The 24,783-nt window shown below is 41.1% G+C and overlaps 1 protein-coding gene across 1 annotated transcript in view; it reads right to left on the bottom strand.

Annotated features, from left to right (window-relative positions):
* dyrk4 (dual-specificity tyrosine-(Y)-phosphorylation regulated kinase 4) overlaps positions 1-24,229 on the bottom strand; it is a 45,559-nt gene extending 21,330 nt beyond the window's left edge. Inside the window, 7 exon segments of the mRNA XM_034177058.1 lie at positions 7,808-7,917; positions 8,187-8,377; positions 8,529-8,679; positions 8,771-8,923; positions 14,728-14,811; positions 22,066-22,068; positions 23,664-24,229. Of these exon segments, the coding sequence (XP_034032949.1) occupies positions 7,808-7,917; positions 8,187-8,377; positions 8,529-8,679; positions 8,771-8,923; positions 14,728-14,811; positions 22,066-22,068; positions 23,664-23,684 (713 nt within the window). The 5' untranslated portion in view covers positions 23,685-24,229.
* Between the last annotated feature and the right edge of the window lie 554 nt (positions 24,230-24,783).

Here is a 24,783-nt window from a genome sequence, read left to right as displayed (position 1 = left end):
ACCTTCACTAATGCTGTTTCTGTACTATGATGAATTCTAAAACCTGACTGAAACTCTTCAAATAGACCATTCCTCTGCAGATGATCAGTTAGCTGTTTACAACTACCCTTTCAAGAATTTTGAGAGAAAAGGAAGGTTGGAGATTGGCCTATAATTAGCTAAGATAGCTGGGTCAAGTGATGGCTTTTTAAGGAATGGTTTAATTACTGCCACCTTAAAAGCCTGTGGTACATAGCCAACTAATAAAGATAGATTGATCATATTTAAGATCGAAGCATTAATAATGGTAGGGCTTCCTTGAGCAGCCTGGTAGGAATGGGGTCTAATAGACATGTTGATGGTTTGGAATGAAGTAACTAAGGAAATAACTCAGACAGAACAATCTGAGAGAAAGAGTCTAACCAAATAACCGGCATCACTGAAAGCAGCCAAAGATAACGATATGTCTTTGGGATGGTTATGAGTAATTTTTTCTCTAATAGTTAAAATTTTATTACCAAAAAGAAAGTCATGAAGTCATTACTAGTTAAAGGAATACTTGGCTCAATAGAGCCTTGACTCGTTGTCAGCCTGGCTACAGTGCTGAAAAAGAACCTGGGGTGTTCTTATTTTCTTCAATTAGTGATGAGTAGTAAGATGTCCTAGCTTTACGGGAGGGCTTTTTTTTTATAGAGCAACAGACTGTTTTCCAGCTAAGTGAAGATCTTCTAATTAGTGAGACGCCATTTCCTATCCGCCAATTTACGGGTTATCTGCTTAAGCTGCAAGTTTGTGATTATACACGGAGTCAGGCACTTCCGATTTAAAGCTCTCTTTTTCAGAGGAGCTACAGCATCCAAAGTTGTCTTCAATGAGGATGTAAAACTATTGACGAGATACTCTATGTCACTTACAGAGTTTAGGTAGCTACTCTGCACTGTGTTGGTATATGGCATTAGAGAACATAAAGAAGGAATCATATCCTTAAACCTAGTTACAGCGCTTTCTGAAAGACTTCTAGTGTAATGAAACTTATTCCCCACTGCTGGGTAGTCCATCACAGTAAATGTAAATGTTATTAAATGATCAGACAGAAGGGAGTTTTCAGGGAATACTGTTAAGTCTTCAATTTCCATACCATAAGTCAGAACAAGATCTAAGATATGATTAAAGTGGTGGGTGGACTCATTTACATTTTGAGCAAAGCCAATTGAGTCTAATAATAAATTAAATGCAGTGTTGAGGCTGTCATTCTCAGCATCTATGTGGATGTTAAAATCACCCACTATAATTATCTTATCTGAGCTAAGCACTAAGTCAAACAAATGGTCTGAAAATTCACAGAGAAACTCACAGTAACAACCAGGTGGACGATAGATAATAACAAAAAAAACTGGTTTTTGCGACTTCCAGTTTGGATGGACAAGACTAAGAGTCAAGCTTTCAAATGAATTAAAGCTCTGTCTGGGTTTTTGATTAATTAATAAGCTGGAATGGAAGATTGCTGCTAATCCTCCGCCTCGGCCCGTGCTACGAGCATTCTGGCAGTTAGTGTGACTCGGGGGTGTTGACTCATTTAAACTAACATATTCATCCTGCTGTAACCAGGTTTCTGTAAGGCAGAATAAATCAATCTTCTTCTTTGTCTTTCGGCTGTTCCCGTTAGGGGTCGCCACAGCAGATCAATCGTTTCCATCTCACCCTGTCCTCTGTATCTTCCTCTGTCACACCAACCACCTGCATGTCCTCTCTCAGCACATCCATGAACCTCCTCTTTGGTCTCCCTCTTCTCCTCCTGCCTGGTGGCTCCATCCTCAGCATCCTTCTCCCTATATACCCTTGGTCCCTCCTCTGCACATGTCCAAACCATCTCAATCTCGCCTCTCTGACTTTGTCTCCAAACCGTCCCACCTGAGCTGTCCCTCTGATATGTTCATTCCTAATCTTGTCCATTCTTGTCACTCCCAAAGAGAACCTCAACATCTTCAGCTCTGCCACCTCCAGCTCTGCCTCCTGTCTTTTTGTTAGTGCCACTGTCTCTAAACCATACAACATAGCTGGTCTCACTACTGTTTTGTAAACTTTCCCCTTCACCCTTGCTGATATTCTTCTGTCACAAATCACTCCTGCCACCTTTCTCCACCCACTCCACCCTGCCTGCACTCTCTTCTTCACCTCTCTACCACATCAATATGTTGATCAATTATTATATCATTTACTAACAGGGACTTAGAAGAGAGAGACCTAATGTTTAATAGACCACATTTAACTGTTTTAGTCTGTGGTGCAGTTGAAGGTGCTATATTATTTTTTCTTTTTGAATTTTTATGCTTAAATAGATTTTTGCTGGTTATTGGTGGTCTGGGAGCAGGCACCGTCTCTACGGGGATGGGGTAATGAGGGGATGGCAGGGGGAGAGAAGCTGCAGAGAGGTATGTAAGACTACAACTCTGCTACCTGGTCCCAACCCTGGATAGTCACGGTTTGGAGGATTTAAGAAAATTGGCCAGATTTCTAGAAATGAGAGCTGCTCCATCCAAAGTGGGATGGATGCCGTCTCTCCTAACAAGACCAGGTTTTCCCCAGAAGCTTTGCCAATTATCTATGAAGCCCACCTCATTTTTTGGACACCACTCAGACAGCCAGCAATTCAAGGAGAACATGCGGCTAAACATGTCACTCCCGGTCCGATTGGGGAGGGGCCCAGAGAAAACTACAGAGTCCGACATTGTTTTTTGCAAAGTTACACACCGATTCAATGTTAATTTTAGTGACCTCCGATTGGCGTAACCGGGTGTCATTACTGCCGACGTGAATTACAATCTTACCAAATTTACGCTTAGCCTTAGCCAGCAGTTTCAAATTTCCTTCAATGTCGCCTGCTCTGGCCCCTGGAAGACAATTGACTATGGTTGCTGGTGTCGCTAACTTCACATTTCTCAAAACAGAGTCGCCAATAACCAGAGTTTGATCCTCGGCGGGTGTGTCGTCGAGTGGGGAAAAACGGTTAGAAATGTGAACGGGTTGGCGGTGTACACGGGGCTTCTGTTTAGAACTACGCTTCCTCCTCACAGTCACCCAGTCGGCCTGCTTTCCCGGCTGCTCGGGATCTGCCAGAGGGAAACTAACGGCGGCTAATCTACCATGGTTCGCACCGACTACAGGGGCCTGGCTAGCTGTAGAATTTTCCACGGTGCGGAGCCGAGTCTCCAATTCGCCCAGCCTGGCCTCCAAAGCTATGAATAAGCTGCACTTATTACAAGTACCATTACTGCTAAAGGAGGCCGAGGAATAACTAAACATTTCACACCCAGAGCAGAAAAGTGCAGGAGAGACAGGAGAAGCCGCCATGCTAAACCGGCTAAGAGCTAGTAGCTGCGCTAAGCTAGCGGATTCCTAAAAACACACAAAGTGAATAATGTGTAAATAATTTAGAGGTGATTCAGCAGAAGGAGTGCGTCAGTTAAGGCACGTGAAGATTACACTGTGAAACAAATCGTTATCTAGATTAATCTAACTGCGCAGATTAAACAGATACAGCAAAACACCGCTGTGCTCCGGAACAGGAAGTGATACAATACCGCAGTGAGAGCCAACCACCAGTAGAGGCAAGCAAGTAGAGTAAAGGTTTTTATTTTAAGTTACATATGCATTCAGTCAAACCCATAAAACCATAAGACTCCTCCCACCACTGGGGCTGAATAAAACTATATAGTGCAGGAGACTAATGGGTATTCAAGTCAAGTCTCGGAGCATGCACTGGTGTCGCATGGTGTAACATCCATGACACGATGGAACAAACTCGGGTCTTGGATACCAACCACCCAGACAATTAACCTGTCCATTCCCATCTCTCAAAAGAAGCCATCTATCTGCTGGAGTCAAATGAAACATGGCCCCTGTCCAGGTGCTGGGTTCCTCAGCACTGAGGCACCTTCATGTTGGATCATACCCAGAGAAACACACCACACGGCCAAAACACTGGAGCAAGTGATACTCTTCATCTGAGTCTCCTGAAGTAACCCCTCTTCTGACTCAAAGTCTTTATGGTGCAAGTGTTGCAATGCTATTAAATGAAAATAAATAAAGGATGTGGAGGAACATTAAAATTTAACGCAAATACCTACTTGCCATATGCCAATTTTTAAGTCATGTTTTAAGTCATGTGTCCAGCACATCAATAATAAAACTCCTAGGATAGGTCAACTACACACAACCCTTTCCCATGAGTAATATGATCAGAGACAGCTTGGATGAGACACAGGAGAGTTTTCTTGAGGTATAGCTGTGGCAGATTGCACTCATTTTCTTTTCTGCATTATTGAAGTGGTGACAAAACCCAATGGCGTCTGTATCCAACCAGCTGGGCTCACAGTTAAAGCCATTCTGATCTCAGGGGGAAGATAAAACCCTGACGTACCTACTTCTGTCATCCTAAATCAGAAAGTCTTCAATGTGACTGAAGTGTAAAATAAACATTGTTCTGACATGTGGGTTTCACATCTCAAAAGAGGGTTGATGTTAACTGTTTACTCTTTAAATATAGCAAAATGTTATTCTTTTCTCTTTCTAGTAACTTGTTGAAATATAGTGCAGATGTCATTTGTAAATATTTAATACTAAAAATACTTACAAATTACCCCAAAGGGCCATTTTATTGATCTGAATCATTGGATTGAAAAAAAAATGAAAAAGTATATGGAGGATGATTTAGTGACCACTGCTAAATATGTTGGTTAGAACTTCATAGTTTACAAATAATGAATCTTTATGACTGCAATGGTAAGAATCTTTCACCGAATGAAATATTCTTTCCATTATGTGAATGAAAAAGCATTCATTAGTTGTTTAACATAACTCCTAAAATAGATCTTTATTATTTGAAACTTTATTAATTTAAAAACAAGAGAAAAGGGACTTATATTTTGGTGTGCGTCGCTGGGCCTTTCACATCAAGAGGTTCGAAATGGTCCAACATGAACTTTAAATAACATCCAATCCAATCCAAAATGGTTCTCAGTCAACTTGCAAAAACAGTCAGATAGTTCAAAAACAACCCTGCTGATGTTGTCCGTACCTGACGCCGTGCAAAAACAAACCCCACCATGTTTGTTTTTAAGCTAAGCACCAGTGCCACTAGTGTGGGTCTCCATGGTGGTCGTGGCGTGCAACAGGAAAAATGTAGAGAACCAAAATTGCACGCTAAATAGAACCAAAATTGCACAGTCAATGGAACACAACGGCAAATGGTATGAATAATCCATATCACTTGACATACAAACCATCCCCCCTCCCTACCATGAAAGTGGTAGGGAGGACGGGAAACTCTTCCCTGCAGTCCATGTATGAACAGTCTGTTCTCAAAGAAGCGCAGCGAGCTTTGGCAGATCCTTCCCACATCCTCTATCCTGAGTATGAACTCCTACCATCTGGTAGGCGATACAGAGTCCCTCAGTGCAAATTGAATCGTTTTAAAAACTCATTTGTGCCCACATCAATTAGAGTCTTAAATATGGTTCCTGGAAGAGGTAGTAGGATTGTGCGTTAATGACATGGTGGCATTGTTATTTTAGTGTTATTTATTCACTGTTAGTATTTCCTTAACATATGTGGGAGATGGCTGTGCAATAGGGCTATGTGTTTTTAGGGATATGTGCAATATGCATGAATTATTATGGGAGACCGCTGTGTAATACGGGCATGTGTAATTTGGATATGTATTAGGGATGTGCAATATGTATGATTGATGTGTGTATTAAGTTATGTAATTTGTATGAGTTATGTAATTATGTCATGGTAGTTTTACTTTTTACTTGTGCAGCTCTTGGAGTTTAAGACAAATTTCCCGGAAGGGACAATAAAGTGTATCGTATTGTATCGTATCGTATCGTATCGTATCCATGAAATGACAAGGATCTATTCAGGCATTATATAAAGACACGTATATAACAAGAGTCATCAGGAGATGACATATCTCCTGGTCCCCACAAATCAGTAATACAAAGTGTCTGGGTATCACCCATGTACACGCTTATACTAAATATGACTGAAATTGGTCAACTGGTTCATGAGATATCACACTAACAAGTGAAAACACACAGATGGACAGATGAATGGACAGATGGACATGCTGATCACTATATGCCCCATAATACATACCGGGGTGGGGGAGATAAATGATTGTATCAGAAAAAAAAATTTGTGGAAAAATTAGCACATGCAGGGAAAAATGCAAACCTAAAAATAAAAATAATCTTTTCTCCTCATTTCCGGCAATACTGCATCAGTGCTTTCAATACAGTCACTTGCCCAGTTCCGGATCACTGCTGTAGTTTTTGCGCCGTCGTTTCTCGTAATCAGCACGAATAAGCTAATACTTGGTACCAATGGAAAGATTGATGTTTTGTCTACAAACGACCACAAGTTCGACCAGATCCAGTCATCCTTGTGATCAGCAGAGGAATCAAAACACCCCGGTGTTTGCGGTGTGCGCGCTTTTTCTGACTCGCTCATTCCTGCAAGTTTTCAAGTAATGATCTCTAAAACGTAGCAAAGGTGAGTTAGCCGTTCTTTGTTTTTGGTTCTAGAGTGGGAAAATACTTACTTACTTGGGTAGAAAATGTCAGTGTGTTGTGTCTTGCTGTTTAATTGCTGTGAGCATTTATCGCCGACATGAAAATTTGCCAGTTGCGGATCACTGAAGCAGCAGCCTCGTGTCTGTAGTTGTGAGTCATGTGGACTTTGGGGGTCGTCTCGACATCATGAATGGACATGAATGTGGGGGCTTTTATTTTTTAATTCAGGAGAAATCTCACCTCCACACTTCAGTTTTTTGCTCGTAAAAATGTATAACGGCGCTTTTCGAAACGAAGTAAATTCTCATTTAATAAGTATTATTTCTATGATTTTGTGTTCAAAACACATTCTCGGGCACAGTGTGTATCATTCTGCATTAGAAGGGCTCCAGCCAGATGCCAAGAATGACCCCAAAGTGAGGCAGAGTGTCGTGATCCTGAACTGGCAAACGTGATCCGTTTCTGGCAAATGTTTGCGCCACACATAATGTGGCTTCACACTTTAAGTAGAAGCGCTACTCCACCCAGACTTTTTCAGCTAAATTACATCCAAATACCCAATACAACAATACATAATTAAAGGACATTCAGTTGCATTATGGCTCCGTATAGCGGGACTTTAAAAAAGGTGATCCGGAACTGGGCAGCCGTCTGTATTTGATTCAGGCTACCGTGACATTAGGAACTGAGATGCCACTGAAATTGTCATTGTTGAGCTAAATATAAATAGATGATCTCAGGTTAAATGATTGAATATAAATCACAATCTGGTAAATTGAATGACATGACGTGATAAATACATATTAGTGGAATCTTAACACATTTCAGCATCAGCTTCATGCCAATTAGGTAAGTTAGCATGCTAGCATGGAGAGACACTGCAGCACACTGGCTAGGCTAAGTACATAGCTGTTATTGCAATAATAATTCAATAAATACATGAAGAAAACATATTTGTGATCTGTATCATTGTATTACACCTTATTGCAAATTGTGCTGGTTTGGTTTTTAGAAAGGTGTTCATATTTTTAGGGCAAAATTTTAGAATGTAAAATCTCATGTGCAGTAAGGCAATATGCTAGCTGCTGTCGTTTTACACACGGTCACTTATGCCAGATCAATGCCATTTCCATTCTTGCTTGTCAACGTACGCCACCTACAGGAAACCAGACCAATCCTCACATCTCTTCATGGAATTAAGAATTTTAAATCTCTTGTGTATATATTTGGCAAGAATTTTGGTTTATTGATACCTTTTCTTATTGCGGATCATCTTAATGGCCACCAGTTCATTGTTCTTGTGGTCCAGACATTTTAGGACTTGGCCAAAAGAACCTTTTCCAATGACCTCCAGGACTTCAACCTGTAGGCAATATGTCATGTAACACCTGGAAGAACAAAAAGAAGAGCACTGTAAATGTCTGAACAAGCGTCACTATGCCTGTGCTTAATACAATTATAATACCGACAAAATAATACGGGGTGGGGGGCCAGTAAGATTTCTTTTCATGGGGCCCAAAATCCCTGGCGGTGCCCCTGCTTAGCTGTAACAGTTAAAATCTAAGATGACCTCACATGAATGTATTAAATGAAGTCTTTTTTTTTTTTTTTATTAAAGCCAAAGAGTTAAACGTATACACTGAGAATCTAACACGTTACCCTGATGTAGCTTCCATGCTCATCATCATATCCAGAGTTCTGTGGTGCACCAGGGGAACCCTCAATCTTCTGAGAGCCCAGGCCCAGGAACCAGATCTCTCCATAATCCATAATTTCCTCCTGCTCAAACACTGTCAACCGCTCCTGGAAATTGTTCAGTGCCTCTGCAAGTATGTGGAAGAATAGCAGGAGTCATAGTCATGCAGAATAATTAGAGTTAAAAATATCCCAAAGGTTCACTGCAATAACAAATTAAGCCATATCTCAATGACCTTGTAATTCTGTTATATTTTACTCTCATCCATAGTAACATACCTATGTGTGACATCGGTAGCCTTTGACCTTCAGATGCTTTCTCTTTCTCCAGCTTGTTACTGTAAACCTTGCTGTTGCGGGAGACAGACACTTTCTCCACTGTTGCACCGAGCCGCATAGTGAACTGCTGGCTGGGCTTCAGCCTCTCATCCTGCCCATAAACCATGATGGAAATTTAAAATGCAGGTTCATTACTGTGATGTTGTGGGGTGTAGTACGCTGTGATTGTACACGACTCTTACCGGATGTGTCTGACAGTTGTTTTGGCCACCCTTGCTGACTATTTGTGGCAGGATGTTGTCCAGCTGCTGGTGTTGATTTTTGGCATTGCTGACCACCACTTGGACCATTGGTGGCTCAAGCTGAGGCAGAGTCCCTAAACCAGAATTAAACTTCTGGAAACCAGAGGGACTGTTTTACTTTCATTGTCCATAACAATATAATACACACAGAATATATTACAATAAAAAACATTTGTCACTGATACACTGTCATTATAAATAAAAAACTTTATTTGTCTAATGGAACAGCACAAAAATGTTTTGGGAACAACAAAGAAATCGGCAAATTCTCAGAGACATAAGGTTCTCAGACATTTAGCAAAGTCATTGAAGATTATGGTCTTAAAGAGACCAGTGAACTAAGGTGATGATTGGATGTCTTTGGCACTCGGTCTTTTCCCACCAGCTCCAGAAGTAATGAGGTCTTTGGTGTCAGAGGTCTTTGGTGTTTGGTGATGCTGATATCTTTGCAGGAGAATGAAGGTCCAAGTCATTTGGATCCTGATGCTTCCTGTCTTACTGTATGGTTGTGAGACTTGGACACCAACCAGTGACCTAATGGGACAAGTGGGCGTTTTTGGTACTAGGTCTCTTCAGAGGATTTTTGAGTACCAGTGGAATGGCTTTGTTTCAAATGAGTGGTCATTTAGGGAGACTCAGATGAGGAGGCTTGTACTTGTTTGTATGAAGCTTTATAACATCTTGTGCTGAAGTTCCTATAACTCAGTTTCATTGTTCTGTGTTTTTTTAAACAGTTGTTTTTTTTATTGTTTTAAATTCTATCATATTATTTTTTTTCCTTGATGTACACAAATAGGCACAGAGCCTAAAAAACTCCTTGACTCTCGAGTGTCAGTTGCTTTGTGAGGCAACATCAGTGATGAGATTTTGGCCACATGGTGTGTTTTTCACCTCGTGATCCAGTGTGTAGGTAGTAAAAGTAAAAAAAATGATGCAAATTATTGTTTGGGTTAATAGGGTTCTAATAAGAAAGAGTTTGCACCATCAGTCATGCTTAGTTATCATGTTACAGGGTAACATATGTCACATGTCATAGAATTCAATGGATGTTGACCTTGTTTGACCTTTACTTTGGAGACCAAACATTCAACACAGTCAAAACTATCCCATTTATTAATCCCTTTATTTCAACCAATAATTTGCATCATTGTTTACTGAAATTGGAGCAACTTTAACTTTTGACCCCTGTACAAACTGAAACTGAGTTTTGTCACTATTTTTGCTGTTTTTACCCCATAACTCCAGAAAATTCCATCATAGCTAGTCCAAACTATACCTTTTTGAAATCGTTATGATCAGACAAGTAATGTGATATAGTTTTCAACATGATTGGAGGTTTTTTAAAATTTGACCTCTGTAATTCTTCATTGACTCCTACCTGGCTACAGCTTGTGTAGGCCATGGTACACTGACGCTGGATTCTAAGTGTCATTTTGTCCCCTTAAGTGGTACCGATTAGGTCAGAATTGATGACTGGCTCATGGACTATTCAGGTGACTCCAGCAGACAAGCAGAGAAGGTGGAGGCAGTGGGTCAGCATGTCAGAAGTCTAATTATTTTGTTGTTACATTGATGCATAGTAGAGAAGCTTGAATCTTCGACTGGACTGGGTTGCTTGACTTGAGGACGTTTCGCTTCAAATCACAGAAGCTTCCTCAGCTAAAATTCTTGCTCTGGTAGTCTGACTTCTGTCTTGACTCTTGTAGAGAAGAATAAACCAGAAGCCAATAAAAGCTGGAGTTTTTAACCTAACCAGACCCCTCCTACCGAGAGGCTGACTGCTATAGGCTAGTAACTAAACAATAGCTCTAATTAGCACCTATTGTGCACTCTCCTAATGATGGGATGGAAGCCTCCCCTGATGGCTCCCTTGACGACTCTCCTGATGACGAGAATGACTCATTACCATGAACAAAAGACTGAAACTGCTTAGACCTGAGTACCCCATTGTAAACAGGGGACAAAGCGTGTCTGAGACCCGCCCCCCGGTTAAGGCTGGGTTTCAACTGTTTTACAAAGAATGCTTCCTTGACACCTCTCTCAAACCATTTCTTCGCTCTGGCTAAGATTTTAACTTCCTTGTCCTCACACGTGTGGTTAGTGTCTTTCAGGTGGAGATGAACTGCAGACTGAGGTCCACTGGCGACCTCTCTGCGGTGCTGGTATAGCCTCTTGTTTAAAGGTTGCTTAGTCTCACCTATGTAGTCTTCATTACAGTTTTCCTGACATCTGATATAATACACTACATTGCTCTGTTTGTAACTAGGGATCCTGTCCTTAGGGGACAATGGGGTACTCAGGTCTAAGCAGTTTCAGTCTTTTGTTCATGGTAGTGAGTCATTCACATCATCAGGAGAGTCGTCAAGGGAGCCATCAGGGGAGGCTTCCATCCCATCATTAGGAGAGTGCACAGTAGGTGCTAATTAGAGCTATTGTTTAGTCACTAGCCTATAGCAGTCGGCCTCTCGGTAGGAGGGGTCTGGTTAGGTTAAAAACTCCAGCTTTTGTTGGCTTCTGGTTTATTCTTCTCTACAAGAGTCAAGACAGAAGTCAGACTACCAGAACAAGAATTTTAGCTGAGGAAGCTTCTGTGATTTGAAGCGAAACGTCCTCACGTCAAGCAACCCAGTCCAGTCGAAGATTCAAGCTTCTCTACTATGGAAACCACCTGGACAACTGAGAGCCTACACAGAAACATTACATTGATGCATTTAATTATTTTGTTCCTGATTGTATTTCAGGCTGCAGCTCATACATTTTGGTTGGTGCTGTCAGTAGTTCTACGTAGCCGCATCCCTTTCACACTCATTTAGAATGTGGAGACTCGTATGACCAGGACCCCCCAGGAGAGAGCGGCTGGAATTACTGATCACGGTGAGTTTGAATTGGGGACAAAGCCCCTGCTGGGAACGTGACAGAGTCTGTCTCTGCATTGCTCTGTGGGGGAGAAGAAGAGCCTGCTTTCGTCTGGCTGCCAACCATGCCAACCTACTTACCGTGGGAGCACACTTACACATGTCACAGTTTGGAAAAGATGTGCAAAAATTATACCTTTGACCTAAGCCAGATTCTGCAGAAATAATGAGATACCCTAAAAAATGTGTCTCTGCAAAGGAGGAAATGTTATTAGCATGTGGTCTTCACTTGTTGAGGTGCATTTGCAAACTAAATCATTCTTAAATGATTCCAATTCAAACTGAAATGTGATTGTGTATTGCAGAAAAAAAAAAACCCTAACAACAACTTCTACAATAAAACTTTCCATCCTTTAAGGAGATAGTTCAGATATGTCACATGTTAAGGGCTGCTGCAGGATCTGCCTGGTTATGATGCATAGAGATGAGGCTAAATATAGTCGTAGCACCTGCCGCAACAGGCAAAAGAAATAAACACAGTTATGTGCCCATACATAACTGGGGCCTTGCTGCTTCAATAACACACCCACGTATCAAACATCTCATGTCTTCTTGTTGCATTGCATAAAAATCATCACGTGTGCAGACACATCTCTAGCATAAGATGCATGTGTTTGTGGAACTGGATAGACTTGAAAATTAATTGCATTAGAAAGTCAGTAACTGGAGCACATCCTCCATCAAGGTTCAAATGCACACTGCTTTTTTGTTTTAAAAAAATATTTTGAGATTCCTTAGGTCCCTCAATTTTTTTGGTGACTCTACAAAATCCAATACGTTAAGATTTGACCTTTGACCAAACCTCTTCACACATTTATTATGATAAAAATTCCTTTTTGAATGTTTTCCTGGTGTCCTGCCAGTCCAAGTGTTTGGAACTGTCGCTGTCTGACGTTTTTAATATTATCTCTGTCCAAAAACAGTCCAAAAACATGAGCACGAGCTGACTGAATGGCCACGTGTGCAGGGTATACAGTACCTGCCCTCTCACCCAATGTTTGATCTGGTTCAAAGAATGAAAATGAAACCAGTAATTTTATATTTTTTAATGTTCCAGAACAGAAATTCTTATTTAAAATCATTTAATGATTAATAATGTTATTTTTTCAACTTTTATTTCAATTTAAAATATCTTCTGCTTCCAATAACTTGGTGCTGACTTCACTTCCTGTCTTCCTCTGAAGGTCGTGCACGTCTTTAAATGGCAGAGGATTACAGAAAAACGTGGAGTGGTCTCCCTGTTTCCGACCAGAGGAGGTAAATATTGTGCTGTGTACCTTATAAATGTTGGTCTTGGACATCAACTTCATCAGTGTTTGATGGACAGGCTAACATGTAAAGAGAAATAACGTTGGAAATAGTTAGCTAGCTCCAGTTAGGCCAAACGATGTGCCCAGCATAGCCTCGCTTCTTAACCCGTGCATTAGCGATAGACTATAGTATACAAATAATAAATGTTTAATAGTGCAACGGTAAGGATATTTGCATGAACTACATGAGTCCGTCTTTCAGTGAATGAATTTTTTCCATTGCATGAATGGAAAATATTAATTATCTGTTTTATATGACACCTAAATAGATAGTTGTCATTTGCTATTTTACTTAAAATTTGGCAGGTGACCGAAAGAACGAGATCACGAGTACAAGCGGCCGAGATGAGTTTCCTCCGCAGGGTGGCTGGGCACTCCTTTAGAGATAGGGTGAGGAGCTCGGTCATTCGGGAGGAGCTCGGAGTCGAGCCGCTGCTCCTCCACGTCGAAAGGAGTCAGTTGAGGTGGCTCGGGCATCTTTTCCGGATGCCCCCTGGACGCCTCGCTGGAGAGGTGTTCCGGGCACGTTCCACTGGGAGGAGGCCCCGGGGAAGACCCAGGACACGCTGGAGGGACTACATCTCTCGGCTGGCTTGGAAACGCCTTGGGGTTCCCCCGGAGGAGCTGGGGGAGGTGTGTGTGGATCGGGAGGTCTGGGCAGCTTTGCTTGAGCTGCTGCCCCCGCGACCTGACTCCGGAAAAAGCAGAAGAAAAGGATGGATGGATGGATTTGGCAGGTGTTTCTTCTCGGAACAGGAAACCAAACACAGCAGAGATGGTTCTGTGTCCAGACAGCAGTTGAGTCCGCCCAGTAGGTCAGCCGCAGACGCACCGCTGATCTCAGAAAAAGCCACTGAGGGCCAAGGCGGAATCTTTCTAAAAATCACAATAGGACATTATCCAATTCTTCATCTGATAGCCAGGGGTGCCGCAAGGGATTTTGGGTCCCATGAAAAGAAATCTTACTGGGCAACCCCCCATATTATTTTGGCAGTATTATAATTGTATTAGGGGCCTCTCTGGGCCCCTTTCAATCATGGGCCCGTAGAATCCTTCTCCCTGTTCTCCCCTTTTCGGCACCCCTGCACTTCTACAGCCGCTAAAGATGTCCCAGAGAACACTGCATAAACTTCGGCTTATGGCGTACTGGATTTAGCTTTCTCTTATTATGGATGCATTTTTACAAAAAGGTAGTGGAGTCTTTCAATGGAGCGGAATGTACAGAACCAACATGAATGATAAATGGTGCCAAACTGCATGAAAACTGACAGATCATACAGTGGGCAATTTTTCTATAGAATGGGACAAATGCCATGTGACATACAAGCCACCAATCAAATGACAAGGATTTATTTAGGTGTTATATAAAGTCAAATACAGACTATATCTACAGACATTTTTGTAAAATCCAAAAGATACATATTGTTCTGTCAAACAGTCTTATATGGAATGTTATTAATGGGTATTTCATTTGCTTGTAACCAGTTCAGAACTGACAGTTTTAAGGCTGAACGTTATGGGAAACATTAAAAAAAATATACATTCTGTGTCAAATAAATGGAAGGAAGAAAATTCTTGTTTGAAACCATACTTTTAATAGATAATATTGTTTATAGACTTTGCAAAAAACAAAACAAAACAAAAAAAAAACCATGCAAAGGAAAAAACTGACCTGTGAACAGGGTCGTTTTTTTCTGAGTTGGTTGGTTTCTGCTGGAATTCTATGAGGGTGAGGGAAGGCCTCTGGTCGTGATGCCTGCAGAACAAATAATACCAGTTCATACGAATTCAGAGGAGAACTCTTATAACACATATTCAGTGTCATGTTGCTGTTTTCCCACATTAAGTGCTGGAAATTAAAGTTCAAAGTCAGCATGACTGATAAATCTTAAAAACCCGACTTCAGAGTTGCTTTACACCAAAAGAGAGGTGAACATTTAGCAGTAGGGTTGAGTAGAAATAACATTATTACTTGTGTTCCTGCTGCCTGGATTCCTGGGTGTATCTAAATACATATAGCCTCTAGGCAGCTGAACAAGGCTGCAGTCAGATGAACAAAAATAATACATCTGATCCTAAAATAGATCATTTCCACAAAATCCTTGCTCTAACAGTTCTGTTGCTCATGGACCATTTTCTGTGCAGCTGCTTTTTCATGCATGTTCGTGCACACGCATGTCGATAGATGCTTTACTCTGTGCACACTGCAGATAGATTGAATGCTCCGGAGGAGCGCAATATGCAAAAAGAAACAGCTGCAGATAAAAAATACCACATGAACTGAGGGCGATTCTCTATGCTTTGCTGACACTGATAGCTAACACATGTCTCATTAATCAGTGTGTGAACGCATCTGTGTTTGGTGACCACCATATCAAAATCAACATCAATTTTATTTATATAGCGCCAAATCACAACAAACAGTTGCCCCAAGGCGATTTATATTGTAAGCAAGGCCATACAATATACGGAAAAACCCCAACGGTCAAAACGACCCCCTGTGAGCAAGCACTTGGCGACAGTGGGAAGGAAAAACTCCCTTTTAACAGGAAGAAACCTCCAGCAGAACCAGGCTCAGGGAGGGGCAGTCTTCTGCTGTGACTGGTTGAGGCTGAGGGAGAGAACCAGGAAAAAGACATGCTGTGGAGGGGAGCAAAAAGAGAAAGAAACACTCAGTGCATCATGGGAACCCCCCAGCAGTCTAAGTCTATAGCAGCATAACTAAGGGATGGTTCAGGGTCACCTGATCCAGCCCTAACTATAAGCTTTAGCAAAAGGAAAGTCTTAAGCCTAATCTTAAAAGTAGAGAGGGTGTCTTTCTCCCTGATCTGAATTGGGAGCTGGTTCCAGAGGAGAGGAGCCTGAAGCTGAAGGCTCTGCCTCCCATTTCTACTCTTACAAACCCTAGGAACTACAAGTAAGCCTGCAGTCTGAGAGCGAAGCGCTCTATTGGGGTGATATGGTACTATGAGGTCCCTAAGACAAGATGGGACCTGATTATTCAAACCTTATAAGTAAGAAGAAGAATTTTAAATTCTATTCTAGAATTAACAGGAAGCCAATGAAGAGAGGCCAATATGGGTGAGATATGCTCTCTCCTTCTAGTCCCTGTCAGTATTCTAGCTGCAGCATTTTGAATTAACTGAAGGCTTTTCAGGGAACTTTTAGGACAACCTGATAATAATGAATTACAATAGTCCAGCCTAGAGGAAATAAATGCATGAATTACTTTTTCAGCATCACCCTGAGACAAGACCTTTCTAATTTTAGAGATATTGCGCAAATGCAAAAAAGCAGTCTTACATATTTGTTTAATATGCACTTTGAATGACATATCCTGATCAAAAATGACTCCAAGATTTCTCACAGTATTACTAGAGGTCAGGGTAATGCCATCCAGAGTAAGGATCTGGTTAGACACCATGTTTCTAAGATTTGTGGGGCCAAGTACAATAACTCAGTTTTATCTGAGTTTAAAAGCAGGAAATTAGAGGTCATCCATGTCTTTATGTCTGTAAGACAATCCTGCAGTTTAGCTAATTGGTGTGTGTCCTCTGGCTTCATGGATAGATAAAGCTGGGTATCATCTGTGTAACAATGAAAATTTAAGCAATGCCGTCTAATAATACTGCCTAAGGGAAGCATGTATAAAGTGAATAAAATTGGTCCTAGCACAGAACCTTGTGGAACTCCATAATTAACCTTAGTCTGTGAAGAAGATTCCCCATTTACATGAACAAATTGTAATCTATTAGATAAATATGATTCAGACCACCGCAGCGCAGTGCCTTTAATACCTATGGCATGCTCTAATCTCTGTAATAAAATTTTATGGTCAACAGTATCAAAAGCAGCACTGAGGTCTAAAAGAACAAGCACAGAGATAAGTCTACTGTCTGAGGCCATAAGAAGATCATTTGTAACCTTCACTAATGCTGTTTCTGTACTATGATGAATTCTAAAACCTGACTGAAACGCTTCAAATAGACCATTCCTCTGCAGATGATCAGTTAGCTGTTTTACAACTACCCTTTCAAGAATTTTTGAGAGAAAAGGAAGGTTGGAGATTGGCCTATAATTAGCTAAGATAGCTGGGTCAAGTGATGGCTTTTTAAGTAATGGTTTAATTACTGCCACCTTAAAAGCAGGTGGTACATAGCCAACTAATAAAGATAGATTGATCATATTTAAGATCGAAGCATTAATTAATGGTAGGGCTTCCTTGAGCAGCCTGGTAGGAATGGGGTCTAATAGACATGTTGATGGTTTGGAGGAAGTAACTAATGAAAATAACTCAGACAGAACAATCTGAGAGAAAGAGTCTAACCAAATACCGGCATCACTGAAAGCAGCCAAAGATAACGATATGTCTTTGGGATGGTTATGAGTAATTTTTTCTCTAATAGTTAAAATTTTATTAGCAAAGAAAGTCATGAAGTCATTACTAGTTAAAGTTAAAGGAATACTCGGCTCAATAGAGCTCTGACTCTTTGTCAGCCTGGCTACAGTGCTGAAAAGAAACCTGGGGTTGTTCTTATTTTCTTCAATTAGTGATGAGTAGGAAGATGTCCTAGCTTTACGGAGGGCTTTTTTTTTTATAAAGCAACAGACTCTTTTTCCAGGCTAAGTGAAGATCTTCTAAATTAGTGAGATGCCATTTCCTCTCCAACTTACGGGTTATCTGCTTTAAGCTGCGAGTTTGTGAGTTATACCACGGAGTCAGGCACTTCTGATTTAAAGCTCTCTTTTTCATATGAGCTACAGCATCCAAAGTTGTCTTCAATGAGGATGTAAAACTATTGATGAGATACTCTTTCTCACTTACAGAGTTTAGGTAGCTGCTCTGCACTGTGTTGGTATATGGCATTAAAGAACATAAAGAAGGAATCATATCCTTAAACCTAGTTACAGCGCTTTCTGAAAGACTTCTAGTGTAATGAAACTTATTCCCCACTGCTGGGTAGTCCATCGGAGTAAATGTAAATGTTATTAAGAAATGATCAGACAGAAGGGAGTTTTCAGGGAATACTGTTAAGTCTTCAATTTCCATACTATAAGTCAGAACAAGATCTAAGATATGATTAAAGTGGTGGATGGACTCATTCACATTTTGAGCAAAGCCAATTGAGTCTAATAATAGATTAAATGCAGTGTTGATGCTGTCATTCTCAGCATCTGTGTGGATGTTAAAATCGCCCACTATAATTATCTTATCTGAGCTAAGCACTAAGTCAGACAAAAGGTCTGAAAATTCACAGACAAACTCACAGTAACGACCAGGTGGACGATAGATAACAACAAATAAAACTGTTTTCTGGGACTTCCAATTTGGATGGACAAGACTTAGAGTCAAGCTTTCAAATGAATTAAAGCTCTGTCTGGGTTTTTGATTAATTAATAAGCTGGAATGGAAGATTGCCGCTAATCCTCCGCCTCGGCCCGTGCTACGAGCATTCTGACAGTTAGTGTGACTCGGGGGTGTTCACTCATTTAAACTAACATATTCATCCTGCTGTAACCAGGTTTCTGTTAGGCAGAATAAATCAATATGTTGATCAATTATTATATCATTTACTAACAGGGACTTAGAAGAGAGAGACCTAATGTTTAATAGACCACATTAACTGTTTTAGTCTGTGGTGCAGTTGAAGGTGCTATATTATTTTTTCTTTTTGAATTTTTTATGCTTAAATAGATTTTTGCTGGTTATTGGTAGTCTGGAGCAGGCACCGTCTCTACGGGGATGGGGTAATGAGGGGATGGCAGGGGGAGAGAAGCTGCAGAGAGGTGTGTAAGACTACAACTCTGCTACCTGGTCCCAACTCTGGATAGTCACGGTTTGGAGGATTTAAGAAAATTGGCCAGATTTCTAGAAATGAGAGCTGCTCCATCCAAAGTGGGATGGATGCCGTCTCTCCTAACAAGACCAGGTTTTCCCCAGAAGCTTTGCCAATTATCTATGAAGCCCACCTCATTTTTTGGACACCACTCAGACAGACAGCAATTCAAGGAGAACATGCGGCTAAACATGTCACTCCCGGTCTGATTGGGGAGGGGCCCAGAGAAAACTACAGAGTCCGACATTGTTTTTGCAAAGTTACACACGATTCAATGTTAATTTTAGTGACCTCCGATTGGCGTAACCGGGTGTCATTACTGCCGACGTGAATTACAATCTTACCAAATTTACGCTTAGCCTTAGCCAGCAATTTCAAATTTCCTTCAATGTCGCCTGCTCTGGCCCCCCCTATTATATGGGTATAATAAAGCTGCGCTCCATATGGAGATACAGGTTAACTCACAGTGCCTGCCTGCTCTGTGTGTGTGTGTGTGTGTGTGTGTGTGTGTGTGTGTGTGTGTGTGTGTGTGAGACAGACATATTTGATGTTATTTGGCATTGTCACTGTCTTTTACCTGAAATCACAATAACAACAATTTCTTTTTCAGTTAAAATGTTTCTAAATGATTTTTCAATTTAAATGAATTTATATTAATGAAATCTAGTTGTAAAATAATCTTCCTTCTGCCTTTAGGTGGCAGAGCAAATAATTTTAATGGAAATCTTATGCCCTCGAGATGTTATAGCATTTCAAGTATTTTTGAAACACTGAATCGCTTTCTGAAGCAAGTTTCATTCATTCTGTTTGGAATGGTTTGAAACAGTGAGGCATTATATGAACCAATTGTGCCATTTAGTATAAATGTAGTGCATTCATATAGCACATTACTTCTTGAAGCAACATGTTCACCTGGGGTCAAAGGTAAAAAAAAAGCATTGTTTTTAACAACAATGTGTGGAATATTTCTGTTGGTGGACCAGTCTGAAAACCATCCCCCTAAAAATGCATATGGGTAAATAAATGTTAAATGGACTGCATTTATATAGCGCTTTTCCATCTGCATCAGACGCTCAAAGCACTTTGCAAATAATGCCACACATTCACCCCGATGTCAGGGTGCCGCCATGCAAGGCGTTCACTACACATCGGGAGCAATAGGGGATTGCCCAAGGGCCCTTAGTGATTTTCCAGTCAGGCTGAGACTTGAACCGAGGATCTTCTGATCTCAAGCCCAACACCTTAACCACTAGACCATCACTTCCCCTATGGGTGGGTGTACCTGGAGAATCCCATCTTCTTTTTCATTTTTAAACGTCCTCTATAGAGTTGGAGGAATCTAGGAATACGAGGGCTGTCAATAAAGTATAGGTCTTTTTTATTTTTTTCAAAAACTATATGGATTTCATTCATATGTTTTTACGTCAGACATGCTTGAACCCTCGTGCGCATGCGTGAGTTTTTCCACGCCTGTCGGTGATGTCATTCGCCTGTGAGCACTCCTTGTGGGAGGAGTCGTCCAGCCCCTCGTCGGAATTCCTTTGTCTGAGAAGTTGCTGAGAGACTGGCGCGTTGTTTGATCAAAATTTTTTTCTAAACCTGTGAGACACATCGAAGTGGACACGGTTCGAAAAATTAAGCTGGTTTTCAGTGAAAATTTTAACGGCTGATGAGAGATTTTGAGGTGATTCTGTCGCTTTAAGGACTTCCCACGGTGCGAGACGTCGTGCAGTGCTCTCAGGCGCCATCGTCAGCCTGTTTCAAGCTGAAAACCTCCACATTTCAGGGTCTATTGATCCAGGACGTCGTGAGAGAACAGAGAAGTTTCAGAAGAAGTCGGTTTCAGCATTTTATCCGGATATTCCACTGTTAAAGGAGATTTTTTTAATGAAAGACGTGCGGACGGGTCCGCGCGTCGGGACGCAGCCGGCGCGGTGCGGCGGCACAGGAAAAACACCTCCGTGTTGATAACCATTTGTAAAATCCAGGTGGCTTTTGGTGGCTTTCAGTGGAGTGAGTATATGAGAAATTGTTTAACAGCTGGACATGTTCCAACTTGTCCTTAAGGCTTTCAACAGAGGTGTTTTTCCTGTGGCGGAGCGTCGCGGCGGCTGCGAGCCGACGCTGCAATCCGCCCGCACGTCTTTCATTAAAAAAAAATCTCCTTAACAGTGGAATATCCGGATAAAATGCTGAAAACCGACTTCTTCTGAAACTTCTCTGTTCTCTCACGACGTCCTGGATCAATAGAGCCTGAAATGTGGAGGTTTTCAGCTTGAAACAGGCTGACGACGGCGCCTGAGAGCGCTGCGCGATGTCTCGCACCGTGGCAAGTCCTTAAAGCGACAGTATCGCCTCAAAATCTCTCATCAGCCGTTAAAATTTTCACCGAAAACCAGCTTAATTTTTCGAACCGTGGCCACTTCGATGTGTCTCACAGGTTTAGAAAAAATTTTGATCAAACAAAGCGCCAGTCTCTCAGCAACTTCTCAGACAAAGGAATTCCGACGAGGGGCTGGACGACTCCTCCCACAAGGAGTGCTCACAGGCGAATGACGTCACCGACAGGCGTGGAAAATCTCACGCATGCGCGCGAGGGTTCAAGCATGTCTGATGTAAAAACATATGAATGAAATCCATATAGTTTTTGAAAAAAATAAAAAGGACCTATACTTTATTGACAGACCTCGTAAGCACTGGCACCAATCACCACCAGAATCTGCAGAGGATTAATTTATTTTTCACTACATCTCAAAAATCTAATTGATAGCCACTCATAATTTTTTGAGATATCCTGATGAGAAACAGACAGAATGTCGGGCAAGTCTTTCTCTAGTCCTCTTCTTTCTATGGATATTCTGTCCCATTAGTTATACAGTAACAGAAGGTTTAGACATAGGAGGGAGTGGAGGATCCACATCATTGATGCACTGCAGTCAGTGTTCATGCATATCCTGCATTCTTTTCAATGAACCAGAGACATATACGAGACATAAGTTCTGTGGTCGCTGTAGTTAACAGTAACATCCATATGGAGACAGCAAGGACCCAAATTATGTATCTTTTCCCTTGGATCTGCATGCTGATGTGGAACAAGTTTTAAGCTGGTTGCCCTTCCTGAAGCAACTCCACATTACATGGAGAATGGGCACAGGTGGTCTTGAACTAGGAACCTTCTGGTTTGGAAGCTGAAGGCTTGGCTACCATCAAATCAAAACTTTTCATTTCAAGTAATAGGTTTTCTTTTCCTATGAGGACAGTTATGATTTCCATAGCACATTTCTATGTGTATGTGTGTGTGTGTGTGTGTGTGTGTGTGTGTGTGTGTGTGTGGGTGGATTCCCTCACGAGTCTTCTTCTTGCACGGTCACTCAGTTTTTTTTTTTTAGAACTGCCTCCTTCAGACAAACTGAACATACAGTCCCATGCTGTTTGCTCTCTTTAGATGGTAGATGCAAATGAAGTCAAAGAGACATTCAGAAACTTGGACTTGTTCATGTGTCCATCCCCTGATTTGTCTGAAGAAAACTGGCTGCAAAAGTGATAATTTGTATTTACAATAATCTCTATATTTTGTTTTTCTTGTTACTTATGGGCTCAGAAAATGGAGGGACAAATGTCTGGAACTTCTAAATGGCTAACGTGATACTGTTGTTAAGTCTACTGAATTAAGGTTGATAGTTGACACTAGACGCATATTCATTGTTTCATTTCTCCTCAAACTTATGTCACTGTCCAAATACTTGTGTAACTCAGTGGAATTTCGTTGCCTTTACTGGCAAATAGAGAAAAACAATGTAAGAGAACGCAAAAGAAATGTGATATTCCTCTATATGTGTGTGTGTGTGTGTATACATGTGTGCACGTGTGTTTTTGGATCTTTGCTGGAAGTTGGATTATCCCATTAGACATGTCAGAGAAGCTTGGCTCAAGGTCAATTGGTCAGAAGGTCACAGTAATAAACAGAAGGCAAACATCAGCAGAGTGTAAAACTGCTCAGCGGGTGATCACTGATCAGGTTGCATTATTATTTTCACTGTGCATGCACAAAATGTGAACAATTTCTATCAGCTGTGACCATGTAGGCCACATGTGAAGTGATCAGCACAGCAGCTCAATCAGTGACATACAAATCATGGAAAGTTAGTGCAGCAAATTTGTGCATCACTTCCTAAAGGGTGAGCTTTTCCTTTGTAACTGTGCCCATGTCAGAACACAGCGCTACACACACAGAAATAAGTACAAGCTGAACAAGACTGAAATAGAAATGGATCATATTTTTTCAATAGAAGCTGGCATGTGGTCAGTGGAACGGGGGTGGATGATAAAATAGGGACCCTAAGTAGGATAAATTGTGGAGGAGAGTTGGAAATTATTCAAAAATGACTTCATATTCTGGGCATGTTCTCGCGCAAATAAAAGATTCTGTACAGCATGAAGGTGGGCGTAATTTAGTCATCAGAGCTGGAGAAAGAGAACTGTTATTGGTAATTAGGGTGGGAGGAATTCCTAAACTGTAAATAATAATAATAAAAAAATTAATGGCATAAATAAAATAAACTGGTGCAGTCTGTTTGAGGACAAATTTGATAAATAAATAAGCACTATTATGTACAATTATTCGCTAATAATGATTGGATTAGAGGACAACTATCACAGAAAAGTGATATTCGGATTTATTAGAAATATTAAAGTATAGAGTGACAGCGCAGAGTATTTGAGTTTTCTTTCTAGAAACAACACAATAAAGTACCCACGCAAAGTGTCTCACCTTATTTATCTCTGGTAACATGCTGTCGGTCTTTTAAGGAAATCCCGCTGATCGACAGCGCAAAATTGAGATGAACTCTTATAAAATCCAAAAAAGAGTCATACTGTATCCAAGCCTTACTTCCCACAGCTTCAGTTTCTTGATAAATTTGAATTATTAAAACAGAAGCGGTGAGTAAATCCCGATGACTGTTCAGATGCGGCGATCCGACGCGCGTCTTGTCCTCCCGGTTTTACGCACGGAGGCTGACTGCGCTGTCGTCAGAGCGCGGATTAACGGACGTGCCAAGCTGTTGAAGATCGCTGCGCTTTGAGGAGCCACCTTTTCAGGTCTCTGCTGCTGACAGCTGGGGCCGTCCCAATATAGATTTGTTTCTACCCCGTGGTCCACGCTCACCACGCTGCGTGCGGCTGATGCGCCCTGCTGGCTCACCGACGCGCGCCCTCGCTGGCTGAGTGGGAAGACTCGCGTCAAAAGAAGCGTGCACGTGAACGAGTCGTGCTACTCTCGATCTCTAAAATGTCACTTCGACTGAGTGGGACAAAATATCTCATTTACACAGCTGTAAACAAGAGAAACTAATAGAAATGATTTTCCCAGAACTATAATTTAACAGATTTTAAGTGTAGTTTCTAAAAATATTAAAATGTACAAAAATAATTGAGTTCATATTTGGATTAATTTGGATTATTTGTACAGATAAGAAATTATAACACGAGCACAATCCCGTGGAATCATCCAGTCTAATTTAGCCGACCCCCCCACCCCCATAAAAAATTTTAAAGTATATATTTTAGAAAATGTATTCAATTAAATTAGTGAGGTATATAACATCTCCCAAATGACAAAAGATAAATATTTTAGTGTGTCTTTAGTCATTTATGAAATATGAACGAATAAATAAAATATACTTATTATACTCGGCTATAATCTAGTGCAACATTAGTCTTAGTGCAGTTATTTTGGGGAAAATACTGAGAAACGTGTGGTGCAGTCGGGGTGGTGACGCTTGGTTTCAGTGCAGAAGGTGGAACCCCACCTCTGCCACATTCCTCCATGTAATGTGGCGTTGCGTCAGGAAGGGCATCTGGCGTAAAACCTGTGCCAAATCAACATGCAG

This window comes from Thalassophryne amazonica, chromosome 8 (assembly GCF_902500255.1).
Source record: "Thalassophryne amazonica chromosome 8, fThaAma1.1, whole genome shotgun sequence".
Classification (NCBI taxonomy): domain Eukaryota; kingdom Metazoa; phylum Chordata; class Actinopteri; order Batrachoidiformes; family Batrachoididae; genus Thalassophryne; species Thalassophryne amazonica.
The sequence above is the reverse complement of the archived record's forward strand: the minus strand, read 5'-3'. Positions and strand labels throughout refer to the sequence as shown.